Source organism: Heliconius melpomene, chromosome 4 (genome assembly GCF_056956725.1).
Source record: "Heliconius melpomene rosina isolate 202511_hmr_F chromosome 4, ASM5695672v1, whole genome shotgun sequence".
Taxonomy (NCBI): domain Eukaryota; kingdom Metazoa; phylum Arthropoda; class Insecta; order Lepidoptera; family Nymphalidae; genus Heliconius; species Heliconius melpomene.
In genome coordinates this window covers 9,512,877-9,540,171 of record NC_140392.1, presented here as the reverse complement: position 1 = coordinate 9,540,171, position 27,295 = coordinate 9,512,877, and the positions used below count along the sequence as shown (strand labels likewise).

The 27,295-nt window shown below is 33.5% G+C and overlaps 4 protein-coding genes across 4 annotated transcripts in view; 2 read left to right on the top strand and 2 right to left on the bottom strand.

The window, feature by feature from the left end:
- LOC146539698 (adipokinetic hormone/corazonin-related peptide receptor variant I-like) overlaps positions 1–24,995 on the top strand; it is a 90,924-nt gene extending 65,929 nt beyond the window's left edge. Inside the window, exons 7-8 of the mRNA XM_085185199.1 lie at positions 24,185–24,255; positions 24,885–24,995. Of these exons, the coding sequence (XP_085041325.1) occupies positions 24,185–24,255; positions 24,885–24,986 (173 nt within the window). The 3' untranslated portion in view covers positions 24,987–24,995. The remainder of the gene's footprint in view (positions 1–24,184; positions 24,256–24,884) is intronic.
- On the bottom strand, positions 513–13,729 carry LOC146539700 (venom protease-like). Its single transcript, XM_085208124.1, has 10 exons — positions 12,970–13,729; positions 12,136–12,203; positions 11,469–11,607; positions 6,366–6,431; positions 6,221–6,276; positions 5,609–5,797; positions 3,874–3,930; positions 3,323–3,542; positions 2,326–2,489; positions 513–698 (listed from the first exon to the last, which is right to left on the bottom strand). Exons 1-10 carry the CDS (start codon positions 12,995–12,997, stop codon positions 516–518), a joined length of 1,170 nt encoding a protein of 389 aa, XP_085064250.1. The 5' UTR covers positions 12,998–13,729; the 3' UTR covers positions 513–515.
- LOC146539699 (serine protease snk-like) lies at positions 14,982–23,810 on the bottom strand. Its single transcript, XM_085208127.1, has 9 exons — positions 20,486–23,810; positions 19,237–19,372; positions 18,900–18,989; positions 18,283–18,372; positions 16,975–17,160; positions 16,670–16,714; positions 16,223–16,439; positions 15,679–15,842; positions 14,982–15,316 (listed from the first exon to the last, which is right to left on the bottom strand). The coding sequence occupies exons 5-9, from the start codon at positions 17,074–17,076 to the stop codon at positions 15,134–15,136; spliced, it is 711 nt and encodes a 236-aa protein (XP_085064253.1). The 5' UTR covers positions 17,077–17,160; positions 18,283–18,372; positions 18,900–18,989; positions 19,237–19,372; positions 20,486–23,810; the 3' UTR covers positions 14,982–15,133.
- Positions 24,996–25,468: 473 nt separating the features above from the next.
- Positions 25,469–27,072, top strand: LOC146539697 (uncharacterized). Its single transcript, XM_085208128.1, has 2 exons — positions 25,469–26,422; positions 26,568–27,072. Exons 1-2 carry the CDS (start codon positions 26,405–26,407, stop codon positions 27,051–27,053), a joined length of 504 nt encoding a protein of 167 aa, XP_085064254.1. The 5' UTR covers positions 25,469–26,404; the 3' UTR covers positions 27,054–27,072.
- Positions 27,073–27,295: the final 223 nt, after the last annotated feature.

The following is a 27,295-nucleotide window of genomic DNA, read 5'->3' as shown; positions in this document are numbered from 1 at the left end:
ATTAGGTAAAATCGAACAATATAAACTCAAATTTACAGAGAAACAAATTTAGTTAATTTATTCCAATCCCCCAAACATGATATAAATGATATTATATATATTTTATGCTTGTTCTGTTATTCATTTTTTAATAAATAAACTTGTTAAATTTTTTCTTTGCCTCTATTTTTAGTGACACTTACGGTAATGAAAAACTTACGCTTAACTTACGAACTGTAATAAATTATAATTTTTGAACCTTAATTTTTAAAACTTATTTTCTTATTTCAATTGTTAAAATAATTCTTAGTAATAATATAAGCATTTCAATACTAACATATGTAATCTAATATACATTTAATATACATGTATGAGTATACATGTATGAGTATATATGAGAGTCTCATATACATTTAGTTTAGTAAGATTATTCCATACATAAGTATGTATGAAATAATCTAAAAATTTTCTCTATCTGCGCAAAGCAGTTAAAGTAAAAAAGAGAAACAAAATAAAAATAAATTCATAAAGTTTATTTATTTGTTATCTGGCCACACATTTCTCTCTACCCAGTCCACAAAGCTGGCTGTCCTGGTGTACACGCTCGGTATATTCGCTCTCGCACAGCCGTAGCCGAAGGAGGTTATTCCTACTAGGAAGTACATAGGCCATTGTTGTGTATAGTTGATTTTGACTTGCAGGGGACCTCCAGAATCACCCTTTAACACAAACAAACAGTATATATACAGAGTGTCCCAGGAGTCAACGATAAAACGAAACCAGGTGATAGACCAAGTCATGACAGTTATGAGAAAAATATTAAAAAAAATCTTTGTCATGTATTTTTCATATTATATTGATTTTAAAAAATATCGGAAAAACCGTCCATTCATGGAGAATGGTTATTCTCCATGGATAAAATGCATATTAGCAATGTGTCAAAGACTGAGTATATAGCCTGCGAGAGCCCGGACTCGAGCACTATCCTTATAAGTCCTGGGCCAGCCCCTAAGTCGGATAAGCGTTGCCTGGGCTGAGTGGCAGGAGGCCACTGGTGTGGTCACTCCAGACTCGTGCATGACGGATCCAAGGTACCTGAACTTTTCCAACTAGGGGCTGGCCCAGGACTTATAAGGATAGTGCTCGAGTCTGGGCTCTCGCAGGCCATATACTCGGTCTTTGACACATTGCCAATATGCATTTCATTCATGGAGAGTGGTTATGTAACGCAAATGCTGCTGCTAGAATGTATCGGAAAAGATACCAAAAAGCTGAACGTCATCCCGATTATCGTGTATTTCGATTTTTCTCTCTTCAACAAAGAAGTAATCCAGCAAGTGTCGTACCATTTCGGAATTCAGATTAAATGCGCCAACTTTTAAAGTTACTTTCAAAAACAGTGTAGTACATTTTTTTTATAGTACTGTCGGTTAAAGTTGAGTGTAGTAAATATTTTGAATTTAATGTTTGGCAAAAACATCACATTTTATTGAAAACCGATGAAGGTATGTTTCAATCTTAAGCTGTAATTCATAGAAGGGTTACTCATGATTACATTACAGAAAAAAAAATGAAGGAAGAGTAATATTTGTAGTCTTAGGACTTGAAAAATTATCAGAGGGTGTCGGTTTTTCCGATATTTTTTAAAATCAATATAATATGAAAAATACATGACAAAGATTTTTTTTTATATTTTTCTCATAACTGTCACGACTTGGTCTATCACCTGGTTTCGTTTTATCGTTGACTCCTGGGACACCCTGTATATACATATTTAATTACATTCATTTCTTACTTAAAACAATTCCATTTTCTACGTAATATTATTTTAAATCATCGCCTTCTCCGAAGTGGTGAAGTGTGACGATATTTGACAGTAAAATTAAAACGGGTAAATTATTATATAATCCCTGTATCCTGCACACAGCAGGGTGGGCAGAGGGAACCTCATGTTAAAACACTCCATTCCCCACTTGCCGCCGAACTCTAGTATTGTGTGTTGACTGGCGGAACTCAACGCCGCGCTTTGCCTCGCCTTTGCCTTTGCCAGAGCGATAAAATGAAAATATAAATTTAAATAAATATTTCCTTTCCTCGAATGGGGATTGAACCTACAACCAACCATCCGATTTTGCAGCACACTTTGTGCTCCTGCGCTACGACTGGCCTCATATTTTAATTTAATTAAATTTTGTATTATATTAATTTATTTTATTTTTTACTCTACTACATAAAGCGTGTTATTGAGTTCCGCCGCTTAGTGCGCAACGTCCAGCAAATTGTGCAGAGAGTGGGAACCAAAGTGACATAACATCAGATTCTCTATTTATAGCTGTAGTTACATACCTGACAAGTATCAACGCCACCAGGTAGATATCCGGCGCAGATCTGATGGTCAGTCAAGCCTTGCCAGTTTCTGTTTCTTCGCCACCTCAAGAATTCGTCGCAACTATCTGAATTTATGACACCCACTTTTGCCGTTTGCAGCTCGGTGGTAGCTTGACGAGATACTGTTCGTTATAAACACATACATATATACATATATACATTATATATATATATATATACTTCAAATAAAAAAAAGTAAACGGCAAATACATAGCGATAGGTCCCTTAATATTTACTTTAAAACTGTTGAGTGCTTGCTCTTTGGCTATATAAAAGTGAATTGTTTTGGTTATTTCTTAAATATTGAAATAATTGACTGATTGACTGGCCGTCGTGACGTAGAGGTGCAAAGAAAAAAAAAGAAAAAACGCGACGGTTAAAGTTCGATTTCCATTCCAGACATTGAAATATTGAATATTTTCATTTCTTCGAAGTCGAAGCAAAGCGCGGCGTTGAGTTCTGCCACTCAACACGCAATGCTTCCAGAATTCGGCAGAAAGTGGGGAACGGAGTGTCTTAACAGTAAGTTTCCTCTGCCTACTCTGCTGTGTGCGGCATACAGCGTGATTTAATTATTTGATTTTTTTTATTTTAAATATAATAACAAAAAGTAAAAGCGGGTCCAACCACGTTTAGATCGCTAGTATTGTTATAATAATTATAATGCCGTTTTGGCACGGTGACTCAGAAGTTGACATTAAATGTGATGATCCCGGAAACTTAATGCACAGCATGAAAGGAGATTAATCTGCAACTGGTCTTCGTTGCAGCCCTATATAAAGATACCCAGCCTCTAGGACTGCTTTTTGTATACTCAGTGAGATTTGCAAGAGATCCGCCACATTACTCGAACTAGCCAAAAAGTGAAGAACGGAGTAACTAGCCACTAAGCTCCATCTGCATATCCTGCTAACTTGGTACGATGAAAAGTACAAAGCTGGGAAAAATAACATACTTGGATCCACTACTCCCCATCCTGAAACAGAAAGTGCTCCTAAGCCACCAGTATCCATGTTAGTCCAAAGACAGGCAGGGCGGATGAGAGGACCGAATTCTACTGACTCCGCTAACTCCAGTAAAGCTATGTCGTTGTATACTTTAGGTGCATGATAGTCTTCGTGTTTTATTATTCTTTCAATTCTAATTATTTTCGGTTGTGTTCTTATTGATATTTCCTGAAAATTAAAGAAATTAAGATATTTATAAGATGTATGTAAATTGACACAAAACTCTAAACCCTTTAAATTACTTTTACTATAAGTAAAAGAAAATAATTATACCATTATGTGTCCCGAATAGCAACAAGCAGCGAGCAAGCTCGGTGGTCAGAGGGAACTTAGTGCTAAGACACTCCAGTTTCTACGCAATTTTCGAAATATTTCATGTTAAGTGGCAAAATTCTACGCCGCGCATTTTCTATTTCTGCACCCAGAAAATGATAATAACCCAGACTAGAAACAGACAGAGAATCAATATTTTAAGAAAATAATATTTACTGATACTTGCCATATTTCGATATCCCAAAAACGATCTCATTTGGTAGTGGGAGGGATAGTTTCCTTCCTGAAATTATATTTTAGTTTATTCTCGTGATTTATTATAGTATTATTCTCATGATAATAATATATACAAAAAATAATAATATATGTGTTAGAAAAATTTTACATATTGTACTCGTATAGCTTGATAGGCAGAGAAAACCCAGTATTAAGACACTTGTTCTCCACTTTTCCCCGATTATTAATATTGATTGGCGGAACTCAACGACGCGCTGTGTCTTGTTGACAGAGTGAGAAAATGAAAACATCATTTAATAATAATAATAAAACTCTTTATTGTACACCCAAAAAAGAAATAGTAGAATACAAGTAAAAGAATATGGTACAATAGGCGACCTTATCGCTGAAATAGCGATTTCTTCCAGGTAACCTTGAGGCGTTGGAAATCGCAAAAAAATAAATAAATAAAGAGTAGGGTGTGAATAGATATAACAAACAACAACTACAAACAACTATATAAAAATAAATAAATAAATAAACCTACACAAAGATAGATACATATATACATAAATAAATACATACATACATATATATAAATACATACATACTTACATACATTCATACATATACACTTATAAATTATGTTAAAATATGGATACATACTTAGTATAGAAACAAGGGAAAAAAATAATAAAATGAAAATAAAATTAATAATAATAATAAAAAAAATACACTTATATTAAGTAAGTACGGTTAAAAAGGTTTAGAGGGCTATAAAATGTTTTTTTAAGCGTTTTTTAAAGATAAGGAACGTTTTTGAATTCCTAACAAACAAGGGCAGGGCGTTCCATAACCGACACGCAGTAATTGTAAATGAATCACCATAAAATGACGAGGAATGTTGTGGAATTTTTAGCACCCGACTATAGTCGGATCGCAGACGTCGTGGATGTGAGCGGCCCAAAAATTCAAATCGTTCCTTTAGGTACGGGGGAGAAGTTGGATTGAACAGAATACAGTAAAGAAGATGAAGTATGTGAGTATTCCTACGAAGCCGGATAGGGAGCCACTTGAGCTTTTTTCGGAAGTCAGAAATGTGATCATATTTACGTAGACCAAATATGAATCGTATATACACATTTTGAAGACGCTCAAGCTTATTTAATTGGTCCTCTCTTAGATCAAGACAACAAAGATCAGCATAATCGAGAATCGGTAAGAGAAGAGTACTTACTAACGCAATCTTGGTAGGTATAGGGAGAAAATTGCGTAACCGTTTAAGAGATCCCAGTGACGCAAACCACATTTAATTCATCTCGTCGAGTGGGTGTCGCACCCACAACCGCTGTATTTACAGTCACACGCTTGTGCCACTCCAAGACGGCGGCGTTATTTGTTTCTATATTTCTGAATTTTATTATACAATTTTATATTATTTTTTCTAAGTCCACTTGCCCCCGTGGGCAAATGAAGATAAGGGAGTAAGCTAAAAATTATGTAAACTCATACATTTAGAATGTGACAGATGGCACATTCTAAACGATTGAGGTAACTCTCACTCTAAAATTATTAACGTAATGCAATAAACCAAATAAATAATAATTTCCTTCCTTGATAGATAAAAGGACTGTCTCAGAAAGGTAAAAATAGTGCATATGAATATATTTTTCATTTCAGTTGGGTTAAACCAACTAAATTCTTCACTTTTATAATATTACAATAAATTTTCTGAACAAATTTACCTGGACCAAATATTTATCACCTATCTTAACAACTTCAGGCTGACGACGCGCCACGCTTGCATCTCTTGAAGATATGTAAGAACAATGTGCTGCTGTCAGCATGAACTTCTCACTTATTAAAGATGCACCACATTTAAACAGCCATTCAGGCTCACCCTTGCTGAAAACCGATCTCCAGCCTACAGCACCCTGGAACCGTTATTGATTTAAATCAATAATTTAATAGAAAGAAAAATGAAATAAGCTTACTTGACAATACCAAGAAGAATAGTAGGATAGGCAAAGAGGGCTTAGTGTTCAGACATTTCGAATGCCTTCATTTAAATTGTTAAGACAATTGCGTTTCCATGCACCGTCCAATATCGAGAAATGTTTAGTGGGTTAATGTTTAGCGTGTTTGGTGGGTAAAACTTAACTTGCTTGTTACCGGAGCGAGGAAATGAAAATAATTCATTCTCTCGAGCGGGAATCCAACTCATTATCGTGTATATAGTAGTACGTTATGAAGCTACACGACAACGACCTCTAAAATTATTGAAAATAATAGAAAATATTTAAATTATGTTCTGTGACCAAATTGAGTTCTTTTTTATTTTAAAGATATACAGATACCATATGGGGAAATTCTCCTTCAAAAGCAGGTCGACCTCCGGCCGTAACGACCAGACCTACAATGAAATGAGAATATATATCATTATATTATAAAAAATCAAAAATATATATATTGTAATACAAATAGTTGTATAAAAAGACTTACTACAATCTGTTTTCAAGTTAACCTCGTTCTCTTCTACTATATTCCTCCAAACATATTCCAAGCACTCTGAAAGTATTTTTAATATGTCATTTTATATTAATATTCAATTTATGAGACATTGCCTATTGAAAGGCAGTTTTCTAAGCCACGCTTTTTATTGTTATCAGATCAATGAAATTAAAAGAACTCTTTTCCTAGAGTGGTCATCGAACTCAAAACCTTCCTTGCAAACGTTTAGCGAAGCGCTACTTTGAGCGCGCAGGCTCGCACGCGAATCCCCTCATCGTTAATGCGTGTGATTACATCCCTAACGCACTCCCTAGACGTAGACGCCCGCGCAGCGTCCTTTTAGACTCCGATGACGCCATTACTATAGCGAATGCCCCGTATGTAGGTAGGAAACACACTACTCACACACGACACAAACACCGTCGCCGACGGAATCGACGACGAAGTCCAGCTTATTCAACGGCTCGATCGCGTCGCGGCGCGGTGGGGCCCAGCGGTTAGGGACCGTTAGCTCCCTTAGAGTAGTCTAATTTGTCCCCAGTCGCGACTTCATGTCGCGGCTGGTTTGCTTAGCATAGGTGAAATCCCAGTGCGCTCGACGGCCGCAAGCCGAGGTTCGAGTCCCGCAGGGGGCGCCCTTACAGTCGTCGACTTCCTCACAGGCAGCCACTTAGTGCTTGCATTTCTTCAGGGACAGAGTACCCTCTTCCCTACCCAACCGGTGTCGCTGTAAAAGCCAATAGGGCTAACAGCATTATCCACATGTTCGAAAAAAAAAAAAAAAATCCTGCGTGTTTACAATTGGACGCTACGCTGTTAAGCCACGATGCCTTTATCATCAATTAATTTCCTATTCACCAGGATAAGCAGAGAGAAACTCGTGTTAAAATATTCTTGCTCTTCATAGAATAATAAAAAAAATATTTAAAAAAAACAAAACCCCAACTGCATAAATCTAAAAAGAAAATAAACAAGCCCAGTTTATTAGGATTAACAGTCGGGACCTCTTTAAATTATGCGGGGTTCTTGGTAAAGATTTTATTGATTGAAGAATTACTTAAAGGTCATATCATGACATGCCTTTTTGAAATCCTCGTATTGAGCTCTTTAATGTGATACCCAAAGTCAAAGTCAAAGTCAAAATATCTTTATTCCATAAAAATGCTTAACATTCACTTGGACATGTCATAAAAGATAAAAAAAAATGGAAAACAAAATAACCAAAAAAATGTGCAATTTTGACTTGAAAAAAGCCCGTTCAAATGGTTGAGCTCATGAGAAGATACAGGCAAAGAAACTCATGGCCACTCTTTTTAAATGCCAACATTTGTTATAAATCACAATTAACAATTTTAACTTAGAAATAGAGCAACTCGTTTCCAAACATCTTTATCGCGAACATAATCTTTAACAGAGTAATAAGCTTTTTGGCAGAGCCTGTGCTTTACCACTTTTTTAAATTTGTTCAGTGATAAATTAACCACGTCGTTTGGAAGTTTGTTATAAAAGTGTATACTTTGACCTACGAATGAGTGAGACACTTTATGGAGCCTAGAGAAGGGCACAGCAAGCTTATTTTTATTTCTTAAATTATATTGATGGAGGTCACTGTTTTTATTAAATTTATTAATATTCTTATGCACATATACTAAGTTGTCGTAAATATATTGGGAGTGTAGTGTGAGGATGTTAAAGTCTTTAAATTTATTCCTTAGTGACTCCCGTGGACCCATTTTATAGACTGCTCGGACAGCCCGTTTTTGGAGCACAAAAATGGTATCTATTTCAGCGGCACTACCCCAAAGTAATAGGCCGTAAGACATAATGCTATGAAAATAGCTGAAGTATACTAAACGCGCGGTGTCAACATCGGTCAGTTGACGAATCTTGCGGACAGCATACGCTGCCGAACTAAGTCTACCAGATAAAGTTTCTATATGCGGACCCCATTGTAACTTAGCATCTAATGTTATACCTAAGAAAACAGTTTCATTAACTACTTTAAGTTCCTTATTGTTCATCAAAACCCTGGTTTCTACTTGTTGAACATTCTTAGTAAAGAACCTGATACATTTAGTTTTACTACTATTTAAAAGCAAGTTATTGGCACTAAACCAGTGCAATATCCTAGAAAGAGCATTGTTTACATCGTCAATTTCCAATTGCTGTCTATTAACCTTAAAAACTAAAGATGTATCATCTGCAAACAACACCATTTCACAGATATCTCTCATAAGGTGAGGTAAGTCATTAATGTACAAAAGGAACAAAAACGGACCCAGAATAGAGCCTTGTGGCACCCCCAATGCTACAGGTGACCCGTGTGATAGTTTCCCGTTAACATTTACCTTTTGAATCCTATCACTTAAATAAGAAGTGAGAAGATCCAAAGCAATGCCTCTTATACCATAGTGGTGTAGCTTCCTGATAAGAGTTTTATGCTGCACACAATCAAATGCTTTGGATAAGTCACAAAACACCCCAAAGGCATCACGTGACTCCTCCCAAGCCGCGAATACACTCTCTAATAATTTGACCCCAGCATCAGATGTTGACCTTCCACGAGTGAAACCAAATTGACCTGTGTGCAGTAATTTATTTTTATTAAAATAAGTAAGAAGCTGACTGAGTATCAGCTTTTCAAAAATTTTACTAAACGTAGGTAGTACTGAAATCGGTCTGAAATTTGTGGGGTCTTGCGTACTACCTGATTTAAACAATGGAGTTATTTTACTATATTTCATCAAATCAGGAAACACTCCACAATCAATACATCTATTAAAAATTGTAACTAAATCAGGAATCAAAATATCAATTAAAGAATTTATGATATTAACTGAGACACCCCACAAGTCGGCTGTCTTTTTCATACTAATTGATTTGAAAGCTACACTAATGTCTGAATAATTTACATGACGGAAAACGAAACCATTATAAAATTCGGGAACATTGTCTTTAATTAACGATTCTGCAATAGTGGTGGAAGAACCTAAATCGTTTGTTAGACTGACTGGGAAAGTAGAGAAAAACTTTTCAAATGCAATGGCCACTTCCAAATCGGAATCAACAATGTGACCGTCAATACTAAGTTTAAAATTAGAATCTTTCACCCTAGTTCTCCCAGTCTCGGCATTAACAACCTTCCAAGTGGCTTCAATTTTATTATTACTATTTCTGATTTTTGTTTTAATAAATAAAGATTTAGCAATTTTGCAAACTCTTTTGAAAATTTTAGAGTAAGATTTTAAGTACTCTTTAAACTCTTCACCACTATTAAACTGTTTTTCATAATATAACATATACAGTGTCTCCCTACTCTTATAAATACCTGCTGTGGCCCAGTCTCCAAAGATAGGACTATCAGTAATTGTAATCTCTTTGGGAGTAAATATTGAATGAAATTTATTAATAAAAGAGTAAAAAAAAGAATTGTACAAAGAATTGGGAGGTAAAGTTATATCTAAAACTAGTAAATTAGTTAGTAAACTAACTCTCATACGTTCCAAACGACTAGCTGTGACAGGTACAACAGCAATTCTTTTCTTAGCCACCTGTTTTTTCTTACTATAGAATTCTACTAGCTGACCAGAGTGGTCAGAATCCAATTTATTAATAATGCTTTTGTAGCATGGAATAATGTCAGTAAATATGTTATCTATACAAGTACTAGTCGTAGGAGTTATTCTGGTTGGCTCCATAAATAAATTAAGTAAATTGTGTGACTTAAAAAGACTTAATAAATTAATGGTGGGACTAAAACTTTCCAAAATATTAACATTAAAGTCCCCACACACTAACAAAGGCTTACCCGACTTGGTAAGTTTGCTTAAGGCCTCATCCATTACTTCTAAAAATAATTTTAAATTGGCGGAGGGAGGTCTGTATACACATATAACAATAAATTGCTCTAATTGAACACACGCTAATTCGATAGAACATTCTACAGAAAGGGACACAATATCTTTCCGTTCCTTGAACTTAAGGTTCTTGTTTAATATTATAAGCGACCCCCCGTGTATTGTGTTGATTCTGCAGAATGAGCTTCCTACCCGGTGGTTTCTGAAATTAAACATGAGCTGGTTCACCTTTAACCAATGTTCAGTAATACACAAAATACTAATTTCCTCCGAGTTCATGAATAATTCCAGCTCTAGCTGCTTGCCCCCCGTCAAGCAACAGATGTTCTGATGAACTAATCTAATAGAATTAACATTTTTATTATTATTTTTGCACGGATATTGTGATGATGTGCAATGTGCGTGATTATTGTAATTTAATTGTAAAGCTGGCTGGATCAAATGGATATTTAATAATAAATTAGAGCTAGAGGTTGCTACCTCTGTTGTCTGAGAAATTAATTTAAATGTTGAGAAATGTCAACAGAGTGTAAATTATTAGACATAATGTCAGAATAAATTGGAATGTCAGTCTGCTCAATAGAAGCAGTTGAAGTAGTAGCCAAGTTCTTGGCTGATAAGTCAAAATAATAGGATAGCACAGAAGCTATCTGTCTCTTAAACCTATGACCAAAATAATATTTACTTTGAGTCAAAAATATACCCATATTATGGTATTCGAAAAAGTCCAATGGCGTCCCACAGCCGCCATGATTATTTTTTTTAGTGTCACCTATATAAGTACACATGGGCTGCTAAAACAAATCAAACGATACCTCAATTATGTAAATCCGTTCAGCGGTTCTGGAGATATGATGGTAATAAAGAATATTACATACATACATACAAGATACGCGCTGATAACATAACCCTTCCTTAAGTTCACTTATTAAGAAAACGTATTTCGAAAGTGGCGTTAAAATTGTTTAAAAAGTAACGTTAGTATTTTGGATCGAAAGTCCAAGGCACTGCTCTGAGCTCCTCACCATACCACCACACATATACCACCACAGTGTTTCACCAAATGGTTTCTTCTTTATGACACCTTATGTAAAGAGGCGACTTTTTACATCCACATATTTCCCATTTTAACAAATAGCAGAGAGAAACAAAAAAAACACTAAGTACAACGATTGAGTGGCTAGTTAACTCCCTGATTTTGCCATAATATAAAAAAACTTGAAAACTGAGTACTTACTGACTTCGCTAATTCTTCGCATAGGTGACGTAAAATTTCTTTCTTTGTGTTTTATTCGTTCACAATGATTATTTTCATCGTAAATATCATAATTGATAGCTTCTGCCACAGATGTGCTTTCAAATATTGACTCTGATTGCTACAATTTACAATAATTTTTAATTTACATCAAAAAATGTATATAATATTGTTAAAAATAATAAACAGTTTCATATTGTATCCCGCACTCAGCAGGGTAGGCAGAGCGAACCTAGTGTTAAGTCACACCGTTCTCCACTTTCCGCCGAATTCTGGTGGCATTGCGTGTTGAGTGGCGGAACTCAACGCCGTTCTTTGCCTCGACACCAGAGCGAAGAAATGGAAATATAAATTTAAATAAATATTTCAATTCTTCGAGCGGGGATCGAACCCATAACCAATCGGTTTAAAGTCACACTTTGTGGCCTTGTGACACGACTAACCTCTATGTGATATTGTTGTAATTTCCTCGCTCTGGTCACGAGGCAAAGAACCAAATCATATAACAAAATATTTAGCAAATATACTTTTAATATATTAGTAATATCGTGCTATTTTTGGTTTATTATAAATCAATTATTTCAATAATTGTAAATAAATATAAAAAACTTGGTGGGTACCACATATATATTGTCACAAATATACTTACAGTTGTCGTTTCTACCTCATTAATTTCTTCGCCACCAACAGCGCTGAGAGCAAAAACTAAAATATAAGCTAAAAACGACAGAAAAATAAAATAAATAAAAAATGTTTTAACTTAATGAATGAAACATATTTGTAAATACGAGTACTAAACACCCGAAAACAGTATAGTTCACAAACAGATATTTGTAAGAACAAATTAATATCTACGAGCCAAGAGGCTTAAATTTGACTCGTAAGGTTTAGAGGCCGTGGTGCAGACTGTCTAATGTAGACTACTGTTATTTGCCTTTTTTCTCTCTAATATGCCTATATTAGAGAGCTCAGTGGCTCAGAGGCCTATATCCAGCAGTGGACGAGGAAATGCTGATGATGATGATGATGATGCCTATATCTACATAAAAAGAGCTATCTATAAAAAGCTGTGTTTCTATATTATACAATCTAATTATGATGGCCGAACTCAGTGATTTAAATATAATTGTTTGAAATATATTTCTAGAGAATAAGTAATGACCTATATATAATACTACTTTATTTTATAATTGTGTGACACAGTTATTCTGTAACGATAAGTTTTAAATAAACAATATTGCAGTATATAATAGACAAACGAATATTTTTAAACTGGGTCGTACAATATATTTGTATAATAATAAAAAATAGGAAGGCAAAGGGAACCTATTGCTAAGACACTTCTTTCTCCAATTTCGGACGAATTCTGAAGGCATTGCTTGTTGAGTGGCCGTATTTAACTTCACACTTTACGTCGACAACAAATTGAAGAAATGGAAAAATTAATTTAAATAAATATGTCATTGAATTGTATAGTACTCACCCAAATTATTGTTAATAAAGGGAAACATTTTCCAACATCAGTTGACTTAATTCTTTTTTTAATTACTAGTACGACTTAATAACTTCACTCTTGTTGGCGTAACTAATTATGTAAGCTTACTGTAACGCGAGTTAGGCTATCATATAGGGTTATCATCTTGGGTTTCCTCGAAATATCATTTATATTGAAGTTTAAAATATTCACATTTTGTCTTGTTAAACTTACTTAATCTTAAGAGAAATCTCAATTCAATCGTAATAATATAACTCGTACACTCGCTACAATAAAGTGCACAAACTAAAATTAAATAAAAGCATTATTTTTGACTTTCACACATCTCGCGAATAGCAGTATGGAGAAAGAATCTAAGATCCTAGTATTAAGGCACTCCGTTCCCAATAAGACACTTGCATTTTCCATTTTCCACCGAATTCTCGAGGCATTGCGTGTTAAGTGGCGAAATTCAACGCCGTCCTTTGCCAGATCGATGAAATGAAAATATAAAATTTTTCAATTCCCCGAGTATGTACAATATCGGCAAGATCAACAAGAAAAACCTAGTGTAACAACACTCCGTTCCCCACTAAGAAATACAATTTCCAATATAGACAGACATCGTTAACTCTTTTATTAGTTATGTATATACTATATTTGCTGAATTCATTGTCCTTGTCCTCTGAGGAAAAAATATATTCATAAAAAATATATACTGATTGACATTATTTAATAAACGTTAAATGATAAGTACTCTGCTTGTGCCAATGTAGTACAGAACGGATTATAATGCTTATAATATTGAAATCTTATCGTAAATATAAGATAGGAAAAAACATATACAAATAAATACTCTTTACCCATTACATAATTTACATGCAACTTAATACGTATGCAAGATCGAAACGTAAAAAAGCATTGAATTATCCAGGTGTCTATTAAGACAACGAAATAAAAATTTAATTATTTAATAAATGGTTTTTTTAACCGACTTCTGTAAGAAAAGGAGGTTATCAATTCGACTGTATTTTTTTTTTTTTTAATTTTTTTTTTTTTTTTTTTTTATGTTTGTTACCTCATAACTTTTAACTGGGTGGGCCGATTTTGATAATTTTTTTTTTATTTGAAAGGTATAGCTTCCCGAATGGTCCCATTTTTTTTGGTCCATGTCTGACAATGGTATCCATGAGAAAATCAAATAAGTCTTAAATTTGCATTATGCATGTGCGCGACTAATAGTCGAATAACTCAATGTCGCACCAACCGATTTTGATGATTCAAGGATAATTTGGTGAAAGTTTGGTTAGGTTTCGATTATGGAATCCGGAGAAAATTGGGAAAGTTTGTTTTTTTTTGGTCAAAAATTAATTATACTGTAATAGTTACAAGCAAAATCTTTTTAAATTGATGTCAGAAGTGAGATTCCTGATCGTTGCATTTCTTTTCAACCAATCTCAAAAAAGAGGATGTTCTCATTTTCAACCAACTTCAAAAAAGGGAGATTCCGAATTCACCCGAATACTTTTTATGTTTGTTCTTGTCAATATACCAAAATGTAACTTTGCACAAAAATAATAGCTAATTAAATGAAGCTTTACATAGAACAATCACAACCACTCGTTGACAACCACCACCACCACCATCACCACTCGTTCAAGAAGCATCATTTTAAGATCTACCCATCACTAAAAATCGTAAAATAAATTAATTTTTAACAAAAACAAAAACCGACTTCTAACAACGAACTAAAAAGTGAAAAATAATTATATAAAGATTTTATAATTTTGAAGTCGGTGTCAAACTAATGCTACAACACCTTTACTACAATATCTAATTACTAAGCCTGTTTGTTTTACTTGGCACCGACTTCAAAATTATAAAATCTTTATATAATTATTTTTCACTTTTTAGTTCGTTGTTAGAAGTCGGTTTTTGTTTTTGTTAAAAATTAATTTATTAACGAAAAAAATTATAATATTACTTTTTTTTATAGGAAAATTTATATATGATTAGGTTTACGAGATAGAAAATTTTGGGATTTGTGGGTTCGCGTGGTGTTGAGTTAAAGCACTAAACGCGTAACGACTCAAATTCGTGTGGAAAGTGGTAACACACCTACGTAATACAAACGGAAAAATAACATACATATTTTTTTTTTTCCCCATATTCTTTATTTTTCATCAGGCCATACAATATTCTCGATCCAATCGATGAAGCTTACTGTCCGTGTGTAGACACTGGGTATGTTAGGCAGCGCGCAGCTATAGCCAAACGAAGTTATACCAACTAAATAGTACATGTGCCATTCCTGTGCCAGGTTGATCTTGGCTTGTAGTGGACCCCCTGAGTCACCCTAGCAAGGAAAATAAATGTGTAAACTATTAAAAAACTCAGCAATAATTTGAGCAATTTTTACTATGCTTAAAATAGTCGAAACTAAACTAAACACGGACTACAGTAGCTCGTCAACTTATAATTACATAAAAGTATACATATTAAATAGTAAAATACATGATAGAACTCAGAACAGAGAGTCACGAAGTCACAGAAGAATGCTGAGCAGTAGTAAGAATTATTTAAACAAAACCCATTTTGTGTATCCAAACAAGAAATTTACTTCATAGTCTAGTTTAACTAGCAGAAGAAAATAAAAATACATACGAGTGTAGTAAGTAAAAAGCAGGATATTTTTCTGCCTTGCAAAAATCTACTTACTTCACAAGTGTCGATACCGCCCGGTAGATGACCCGCACAAATCTGATGGTCTGTTAAGCCTTGCCAATTTCTGCTTCTTCGATATTTTAACAACTCATTACAATTATCCGAATCTATTATACTAATGTTCGCTACTTGAAGCTCTGTGGTAGTATCCCTAGTCGCTGTAAATTGTTTAAAAAAAATGTATTTTCTTCCTATGCTGAGAGAAATTAATTCATTCTTCTTCTCTCCACTTTCCACTCATTTTATACAGATATAGCGTCCTAAGTAGTAAAATCTATATGTATAGCGGTAAAAAAAATATTCTACGTATTAATTTTAATATATTTTGTATAAAAAATATTTTAACTGGAATTACATTTAGAAAACTTGTGACGATATAGTACAGTAAGATGTTCTAAGCATCGGGTTTTCTAAATTATATGAAACTTATGACAGGAAAGACGTTTCTATCAAAAATAAGGATAGTGTTTATGAATAATAAGTACGAGAATAGCTTAATTTATTATTGTTTTCATAAGAACAGTGTTAAACATCTTACAAGCATCAACAACGCCCCATCCTGATATAGAAAGTTCCTCCTCAGGATCTGTCTCTTCGCTGCCCCACAAGCAGATTGGGCGAATTCTGGAATTGAATTGTAATGACTCCGCCAACTCGAGCAGCGCGATGTCATAGTAAACTTTAGGGGACTGATAATTCTCGTGTTTGATAAATCGCTCTATCCGTACATACTTTGCCAACGTGTCCTTTGTTACCTGTAAAAATTAAGCATAAGAAATCTCTTTTCTTGCTCATAAATATAATGTTAATACTAATCTTTGAGGCTAAACAACAAACAATATTATAAAATAAAAAGTTAATAGATTTTGTCTCAGACTATTGTAATTTCAAGAACATTTTAATATATTTGTAGCTTATCTATAGACAATCTTACAATATAAAATAAAACATATAAATAGCATATATAAAAATTACAGATACGCACCTTTCCTTGAGCGTGAATTTTAGACATAAATTTTTGCATTTCAGTCTGAAAATTGAATAGCAAAAAAACGATCAGTTTTCCGACGATTACAATGACGATCGACCGACGATCTATTTTAATAGAATTATAAAAAGGCAATTATTTCTCCTACATTTGTAAAATTATTTCCTGTGAAATATTCATTTTATAATTAGGAACAGAATTATCTTAACACTACATTTCCAGGTTCTCGGTGTTCTAAACATCGGGTTTTCTATTAAAAAATGAATGTATTTCCGAGTAAAAAAACGACAGGAAAGACTTACTTGTATCAAAAATTTGTCGCCAACTTTCACAACTTCAGGCTTCGTATTAGAAACAGTTTTGTCTTTTCTAGGTACAGAAGAGCAATGTGCTGCAGTTAGCATAAATTTCTCACTTATCAACGAAGCACCACATTTGAATACCCATCTAGTCGGGCTATTGTCAGCTGATCTCCATCCTACAGCACCCTTGAAATCAAAATTAAAAAATATTCAAAAAAAGTATTATTTTTTTCATATATTATTTTTAGGTCGTAGGGATACAACAGCATAACGCCTAAAGCGATGATTGTAGATTCGATTACCACTCGAAAGAATTAATTATTTTCATTTTCTCGATCTCGTAGAAGCCAGTATGGCACAAAGTTTGGCCACTCAATTCATAATATTTTTAATAGTGGGTGGAAAGTAGGTAATGGAGTTTCTAAACACGAGGTTCCCTGCCTAGGTAACAGCGTGAAGTTATTGTAAATATAATTGACCGTTCACACATACCATGTGGGGTAATTCCCCTTGAAAAGCCGGTCGTCCTCCTATTGTGATAGTGATCGCTAAATATAACATGAAAAATGAATGGAAATGAAATGGAAGTATATTAAGAATACTAGCTTATCCCAAATTAAACTGTTGTCACTGTTTCAACTTTTATTATTTTGTTCTCTATAGGAAAGATTTTCTTTTGCTATTTGTGTTTATGACAAGTATAAAAACCTAAAACCTTACTAAATGATTAAATATAAAACTGCCTTAGTATCTAAAGAACTGGCTGTAAAGCGAAGCTACGAGTCTGAAATTTAGTATGTAGATTTCTTGACGAGTGTAGGGGGTGTTTTAAATAATAATATCTTGTTTAGCCCAAGAAAATAAATAATACTTCAAATTCATTAAAAAATATAAGCAGTTTAAAATTTTGTAACAATTAATGGAAAATTTAATAAAATTTATTATCCATCTATGGGTCTAGTATATAATTAGAACTTAGAAAACAATCGAAAAGTGACTACAGGGCGTGAGTTATTTGACATCGTTTTTTACGAAATGATCCTTTGAGGTATTGGCGCGAAACTATCATCTCCTCTTTTAGTAATATGTAATTCTCCTCTTCCGCGCACCTAAGTCTTACTGTAACCGTAGAGTAACCACTAGTTTTTGTATAAGAAAAACAATATTTTGTGATTTAAGATCACATTAAGATAGAGTTGTTTTAAGTAAAATATATTTTTACTCTAGCTATAAACAAAGGGTCCCTCCCTTAAGGGCGTTATCGTACACCTTTCTCTTAACTCAATTCAAATAAAATCAATTAGGTACTTTTCCACATGTTACTAAGAAGACAATCAGGCTCTATGGAGCTGTTGAAGTTTCCTTGAACCCTAGCTTTCCATAAATTCTCCTTGCATTCTGAAAACAACATCAATTCATATATATTTTAAATAAAATTAAGAATAACATCGTCACAGTGATGGACACTGGGGTATAAATTATTTTTATTTCAAGAAAAGAAGATTTATCTTTTTTAAAACGGTTTCTTTTTAACTTTCCAAATATTCTGTAATTTAATATATATTCTTTAATTTTCGGACATTTTTATCATCATACGTGTTGACTGGTGGAATTTAACACCGCGCTTTGCCTCAACAACATAGCGAAGAAAATGGAAATTCGGAATATTTCATTTCCTCGAGTGAAAATCGCACCCACAATCAGTCGCGTTTACGATTACACATTATGCCCCTGCGATACGAGTGGTTCTCTACTACAAGAGTTCCAACAGCCAAGACTGCTGGAGGATGGGCTAAATATTATCAAGGTCATACAAAGGTCATGACGACTGTTCAAAGGAATCATTCTTTTTGAGCACTCTCCTTTAAGAGGATTATCTCGTACACCTGTGTACTTATACAATTTAAATAAAATCAATAAGGTACCTTTCTTGATATTTCTAGACAACCAGGCATCGGTTAAGTAATTGCTTAAATTTTCTTGAACTCTAGCTTTCCATATATACTCCAAGCATTCTGGCAACAATATCAGATCATATATAACATCACTAGGATCGCTCTGCCCACCCTGCTATTTAAGGAATATAGTGTGATACTAAAAAAATGGAACAAAAAGAATCTTTCGGTTTTTCCTTCTAATTCTGAATAAAATATACCTATATGCTTTAATTTCGCTTCGCTTCGCTTATATGCTTTAATTTCGTAAAATAAGTAAAAATCATACGTTCTCGATACAACTATTAGCACGTTGAACCTTACTTACTGACTTCGCTTATTCTTCGATTGAGTGAAGTAAAATTTCTCTCCGTGTTCTGTATTAGGAGATAATAGGTTTCTCCAGTTATCTTATGATTCAATACATCTTCTATGTTTGCCCCATTAAATATGGAGCGTGTTTCCTAAAAATGTATGGATTATAATTATTTTTTACACATCCTCACTAACCCAGGCACACGTTGCTGTCGCTTAGTGATAGCAACAGACAGGCAACAGACAGACAGACAGAATCAATATACATTATTTATTAATATAGCTGCAAATAGTTTAACCGTTTTAAAATTATATGGGATTGAACATTGGCGTGTTTGGCGAAGTAAGCACATACAAAATTTATAAAACGCTTAAAAAAATCCTATAGTAAAAGAATATGATTAATATATTATACTTATGATTTATAGATAAAGTAAGCACTCATGCACCAAACATCTCTATAACTCAAGAACTACTATACCAATTTTTTTGATTTTTCCGTCTCTGGATTGGTCTTCGTCGGGAATAGGATAATAAGTATTAAAATATAATATTCATCAATAAACAAAAATAACATTATAACGTTACTATACGTGTAAATAAACACAACTGAGAGATCTTTTTTTCTGACATCTCACGTTCATTGTTCATTTGATAAAAACAAAAGGCAACTGACAGCTCACGTTATGAGGTCTGACTACGGTTTGTTTAAAAATATAGTTTTTTTTATATTTTTAAAGTGTTATTCCACACTTACTCATAACAAAGTAAAATACTTATCTAAGAAAACGTATAAAATTTGAACGTGGCGGGACTCGAACCCGCGCCTTCTGGAAACCGACGATATAAGTGTATCGGTTGTGGAAACTGATTTTAGACTTTAATGAAAAGAATTTTTCAAATACACACAGTCAACTTCTCGATCAGACCTGGTTAGACCGTTGTCAAGTTTTAATTTAAATTCAATGATTTAATGATTAATTCGGGGACGAGATAGTATGGCATTGAGAGGTGGTAGGAAGAAAGTGCTTTGCTACATCAGTCCCTGGAATCCGTCCCCGGGCAACCAATGAAGATACGACTGTATGTTGTGATATAAGATACGAGAGACTATAGAGTAACCACTAAGGATGCTGATGGCCCTACAAAGTGAAGTAATGCAAGTAGTAAGGCAGATCCTAGCAAAAATAGTCCAGACGAAATAGAGCAGACGAAGAAGGAGTATAGAAAATTGAAATTAAATTACTTCATTTGTTACTCACATTCTTGTTGTCGGACACTTCGACCAAGTCAAAATCAAACGGTACTCTTGATTCAGAAGCAATTGTAGGAAGTACTGGAATTTTTTAATATATAAATTATAATAAGATTTCTAAACTGATATACAAAAACTGAAACTGGTAAACAAAATTAAGTATATATTTCACAAAAAGTATTTAATTTATTAACAGAACCGAATCCTGGCCCTCTTAACTTGCATTAAAGCAATGAAAGCTATATAAAATTCCGTTAATTAAAATATATAATAAATATTCTTACAAATAATACAAATAAAATGACTTACGTAAACTAAGTAAAGCGAGTTTCAACATTCTCGAACGTCGGTTCTTGAATACTAAGACTTATATATTTGCGTCTTATTGGAAGATGTTTGTTATGGACTCTACTAACATTAATGAGGGTATCTATATCAGCTGTATACTTAACTGAATGCCAAGTGGTTAACTTAAAGAGTTATTCTTGAGAATATTTATATTATTTTTATCATTTCTCGAAGTGCTAATTACAAGGTAAATCCAAGAAAGGAACATTTTGACATGTTGCAAGTAGCTCCATGAAGAACAAGGAGGAACGTTTAAATAAGCATAAGTTGGCTGTAAATTTGCACATTTATACACGGCAAAAAAGTTTCATACTTCCAAAATTCAGCAAATTAAAAGTTTTAAGCGAAAGGTTACGGGGAATAAACAAAATTCTTACTCGTTATTCAAATTTGAATACGTCACTTGCTATTCTTAAAAAAATACTTTTGAAAAATAAATAATTCATTTGCCTCTATACTCTGTAGCGCAGTATGACATCATGGGTTTGCTCCCCACTCGAGGAAGGAACGGAAAAAGGAAAAAGGAGAATAGATTCATTTTTAAGTTTTCCCTGCATCTTACTTCGCAAGAGAAACAAAATAATTATCTGCTATTCATTTCTGAGACGGAAATTAGAAAGAACTTTTAAACTAAGAAGTTTTAAAAGTTTCAAGGCAATATATTTTTAAGACATATTTTTTTAACTTGCCATGTTAATTTGATAGTACACACTTCCCAGTGATCGATTATGCTGAAATTTGAATTACAACTTCAGTTCTGATAAGAGTGAAATTTGTATATGCATGTGTAAATATGTATATATTGTTAATCCTAATGGCTGCTGCAACAAAATGGCGGATTATAAACTTGCACCACTCACCTAATGTGGGTATTAAATAAAACAATTTGGTTTGTAAAATATAACGAGATGATATGATAAATAGAAAGATGAAGCCAATTGGACTCCCGAACTAAAAAAGGCAGCCAGGTCGTGTTTGGCCTCATTTGATTTTTTTTTGACAAGTACTTTTAAAACTAGAAAACTAAAAATGTAATGCCATAGCGCAAGAAATGTAATAGCGCATATAAAAAACAGAGAATTAAAACCAAATAAATTTCTTGCTCGATACAATATTTTGCATTTCTTCCATAAAATTATTATTTTCATTATAGTACAACTGGCCTTTTGAATTAAACCTTGTTATTGAAAAGATTTTTTTTTAATTAATATTTTTCACTCTTAGTTAAAAAACGATATACATATAAACATAGAAATGTCAGTAGTGTTAGTCCTACCGGAAGCTTCCATCGTCTCAGAAGGTCGTTGCTAACAAGTCAAAAAGCTCGACACTATTCAACGATAGATCAATTTCCACCATACAGCTAATATATTATATATGTATACATTCATATGTATATATTATATATGTATATTCCTTTGCCTAGACTGCAATACCTATAGAGGAAATGTGATGTGATTTCCATATATATTCGTAGATTTATTCGGTATTAATTTGCCAGGAAAAGTATTGTTTTAACTTTTACTTTCCTCTCAAAGGAAAGCGTAGCGAAACTTTTTGAATAGATTTCGAAAGCTCGTTTCTAAGGCTAGTTACCATTGTTACATGAATTAGCAGTTTTAAATGTTTATATATAATTAATTATATATAACCGATATAACGATAGAATTTATAATTACGATATTGTGATGATTAATTGACCTACATCGAGAATGATTACATTCATTCATTCATTATACATTTTTGGAAACTCGATGTTTCGAACACTTTGCAGTCCGTGGTCACGGATAGACTGAGGTGGCGTTGGCCCTGGAATCTCGAAAAATAAGAACGGTTCTCTCTATTGAAATTAGTTGGAAACTTTCTGCCACCTGGAACCCATGTATGAAATATATGAAGTCTCAAACCCGTCCAGAGGGCAAAGTACAGTCGGTCAGCATTTTGATTTCTCTTGCAATGACGAGTATACTCGTTTAACTGTTTTGGTTATTTTATTGTTTTCAAAAAATCTACTTCTACTTGAACATCTGACGTTCTTCTTTTAGAAACAAACAGAATAAGTATCAAATGAGGCCGAGTTATTACCCGTGCTTAATTGGAAATTGGAAGTGCATTCAAAATTTTGATTCACATTATTTTGTTAACATAATTTAGTGAAAATTGTCTAAGCTAATACTTTACTTCATAATTAATTGTATCACGTCCTCCTTAGAGTAAGAGTAAATATAAATAAATTAAATTAAAGTAAATAATTAAACAGAATCTTCGTATTTTCTCAATTTAGTCAGAAACCAAAGATTTCATTCCGCAAACGAGTGTAAATCACAACCAACAATAGACAAGCTTCAGTTCGTACAGTAAATAATGGTACTTAAGGAGTTATTGCAAAGCTCTAAGGGAATATTGATTTATTCAGAAAACTAAATTTATCTATAATATTTTTGATGCCAACGTGCTGTCTGCAATGACTCAGGGATGAGCACTTGAACTAGCGGCTTTAATAAGAAATTCTGCCCCCTTTTTAAGATTATTATTTTTTAGGATATAATCATAAATGTAAAGTTTCCAGAGTTTTTCTTAAACTAGTACTACCTGTAGATGCTAGCTGCCGAATTTCATAATACTAGGTTAACCGGAAGTACCCTATTAGTTTTGATTCCCTTCAAAGTGTCGGAATACGTGTTTTTTTTTAATATTTAAGGCTATTATTTTTTAAGATTTAACAATAAATATATAGTTTTCAGTTTTTCTCCTGAACTAGTGCATATGCTAGCTGCTACATTTCATACTTCTAGGTCGACTAGAAGTGCCGTATTAATTTTGATTCCCTTTATAGTTTCGAAATACGCATATTTTTGCTATTTAAGGCTATTATTTTAAGTAAGTAAATATAGACATACGTTTTATTTAGGAAACCAAGGGACCGTAAACCCAAGCATATGGTTCGAATTTAACTCGATACATTAAAGCGGTCCTGAGATAAAGGCTCTTGACAGACAGACGGACGGACGGACGATCAACAAAGTGATCTTATAAGGGTTACTCTTTTCCTTAAGAGATACAGAATCCTCAAAACTTAAGTAGATAAATTATTAACTATGTACTTCAAGAAAGACCTTAAGAAAACAGCGAGAATCCGCTGGATTCAAAGGGCGCAGGACCGGACGGAGTGGCGAGAATTAGGGGCGGCCTATGTCCAGCAGTGGACGTTGAAAGGCTGATGGATGGATGTACTTCAAGCGGGTGAAGCTGCGAGCGGGTCACTAGTTACAAATGTGGGCGAAAGCTTTTTTCTAAGAATCAAATCCTACTCTCTTTATTATTGTTTTAATTTTTTACTATTAAATATTGTTTCCAGGTAATTCCGGATCGAGTTCATTGAAACACAGAAACCACAGTCCGGGCACGTGCTTAGTGAAGCCCGTCAAGGTAACGCTCATTATAGATGAATTTATAAATATATATATATACTAACTAGAATAATTTAACAATTATTATATTACAAATTATTATCGTATCGTATTTTAGTCAATATTCCTATAGCAGGCGGATAAAATAATTATACTAGAACTAAATACTATTTCGTGGGGTTATTCTTTTTGAGATGCCAGTTTATTATTTTATTAATTTATAATAAGAAACTGGTATCTCCTAGAAGTTTAATTTTGTATTAACCTACTCGCACAACATTTTTCTCATTTATCTCTATCTCTATCTATATTTATTCTCAATCTTCTCAGTGGTAAGTCGTTCAAATAGTATTTCTTTATTACACTGAGTGGGCGCTACTGTGGCGCTTAATTCGATATGGTGGGTACTAGGTTAGTTCAACTGAAATAAATATTTTTATATTATTTTTTATTATTTTTATACCAAAGTTGACATTAGTAGTAGTCATATAATGACTCCTATCACTACTTGTCCATCATCATATAATAAACATACATCATATAATGACTTTTAGATTTAAAAACAGCGCAAATGTGTTTTAAAAACGGCAAAAAGACACTTATGGAGTAAATATATATCTGAGCAAAGTATAATTCCACTTGTTGCAGAACGGACGAGTAAGACCTCGGCTAGGGGTTCGATTCGCAGAGACCTCCCTAACAGCTGTACCCGAGCGCCTAGAGGCCCCCAAGCCGCGAGGGCCCGCCTGACGCCCGCCCGCGCGGCTCCACTGCGCGCGACACGAGCGATGCCGCGTCTTAACCGAATATTATAAAACTAGATCTACGGCTGTGTAGAAAAGATATTTTAAAGATTTTTACTATATAAATCTGTAAAAATATACGAATAATACAAAACTAGCTCTACAGCAGTATTTACGAGTGAAAGACTATTTTAAAGACTTTTTTCTTTGAATGTGAAAAATAAGAGAAAATACGTTAAAAAGTGATATATTGTCTATTTTCTAAATGTTTTATGTAAATGAAATATGACCTAAATATTGTCAAATTTAAATGAGCTTTTTGTTAAGTGAAAGTTTTATTTTAGAAATAAGTAGTTGGGATTTGTTGGTTCTGGCGCACGCGCCAGAACCAACAAATGCGCTAGAACACGGGAGTGTGCCAGACCCCGCGCGTCAACTTGTCGATGCTTCGAAATTAGTTTAGCCCCCCATTTGAATCGATTGCGCCGGGTCCCAGAGCTGTAGCTCTAACCGTTCCAAAGATAGTTTTTCGATTAATTAAATGCCACTGGACGCGTCTCTTATCAGTCACCCTCATCAAGCTCGGGCCCGGCCTTATCGCTCGCTTCCCCGAATTGCTAACAACGAACCTACGTCACAGTGCCCGTCTCTTTGTCGCTATGTTGCCTAACAATTTGTTTATTAAAAACTTCTCATTTAATATGCAATTTCTATCATTTTAATTTAATAAAAATGTCTAACCTAACCTAACCTACCGAAATCCTGCAATTTCTATCATTTTAATTTAATAAAAATGTCTAACCTAACCTAACCTACCGAAATCCTGCAATTTCTCTCATTTTAATCAAAGCGTCAGAAACCGCGATACAGGACTGTGTGTTAGAATCCGCGATATTAAATCGCTTTCTACAAATGATTTTCTTATTACAATCTTTGTGAATTTATTTAGTCTAAATACTTCCATTGTATTTTTTACTATATAATGTTTCAAATAATGGTGCGCCGATGTAACAATATTTTGTTTATTAAAACTTCTCATTTAATATATATATTTTTATGAAATCTAACAATAAGAAATCGAAATGAGAGTATAAAAATGTAAAGAAATGTTCAACCTAACCTAACCTAAGAATAAAAATATTTTGTTTATTAAAACTTCTCATTTAATATATATTTTTTATGTATTTTTTAGTTGTTATTGTAGAATTTTAGACATGCTCAAACTTGTAACATTTACTCATAAGTGATAAGCATACAGTTTGAATATTATCGTTATCACTTCCGGTATTTTAATAGGTTTGTTCCGCTACATTGTGCAAGTTAGTATAAAACGACTGTGTATCTTTTTTGGATTCATCACTAAGTTGTTCAGTGTCTTCTTGTTAAGAACTATTGTGCGAGTGTTGTCTAGTAAGTGCTAACCACATGGAAACCATTATGGATGTGAGTATTACTTTTTATTCATGTTATTTTGTATTTTACTATGATTTTTTACAACTTATGTTTTTTACCACTCTCTAACGTTTTTTAGATAGCATAGAAATTTATTTTATTTTATACTTATTTTCGTTTGTATTCATTGTTGTAGCTTACGTGCTGCGTGGGTGGGAATAAGACAGAATATGAAGAAAACACATATAAACAGTATTACTTCTCAACATCTGACGATGAACGTACCTCACCATACCCTATCAAGAAACGAGAGAGATCAAAGAGCAGTGACTCTCTAAACGAGTTCTTTCAAGAACCTCCTCCGAAGATAAAAAAGACAAAACTACGTTCTTCATCGGTGGGGCGAGCGACGAACGATGGTACCTCATATATTACTACCAACGAAGATGATGGATCCAATGCAACACATCTCATAAAAATTGAGATATTTGAACTGAAAAAACTGGTTGATGTACCACCGGAGGAGCACTGGAAACATGCAGATGTGAGGGTCAAATATTATAACAAGAAAAATAACAAAAATAACCACCACCAGCTTACACGAAAGTTGGTACATAGTATCACCAAAGAAATTTCTAGTGCACCAAACCTAAAAAAATATCACTTTAAACAAAAAGACTAAATAAATTATTTTACTAAAATTTTACTTTGTTTTATTTTCATCTGAAAGGCATTTTAATAAAACCAAATAATATTTTTTACATTAGCATTTATTATTTCACTCATACATATTTTTTTACATAATGTTATTCTTGTTTAAAATAATATAAAAGATTGAAACATATCGTTTAACAGAAGATCATTATTATTTGTATCTTGATTAAACATTGCAACAAAGTTAGTGAGAGACATACCTCTACGCTT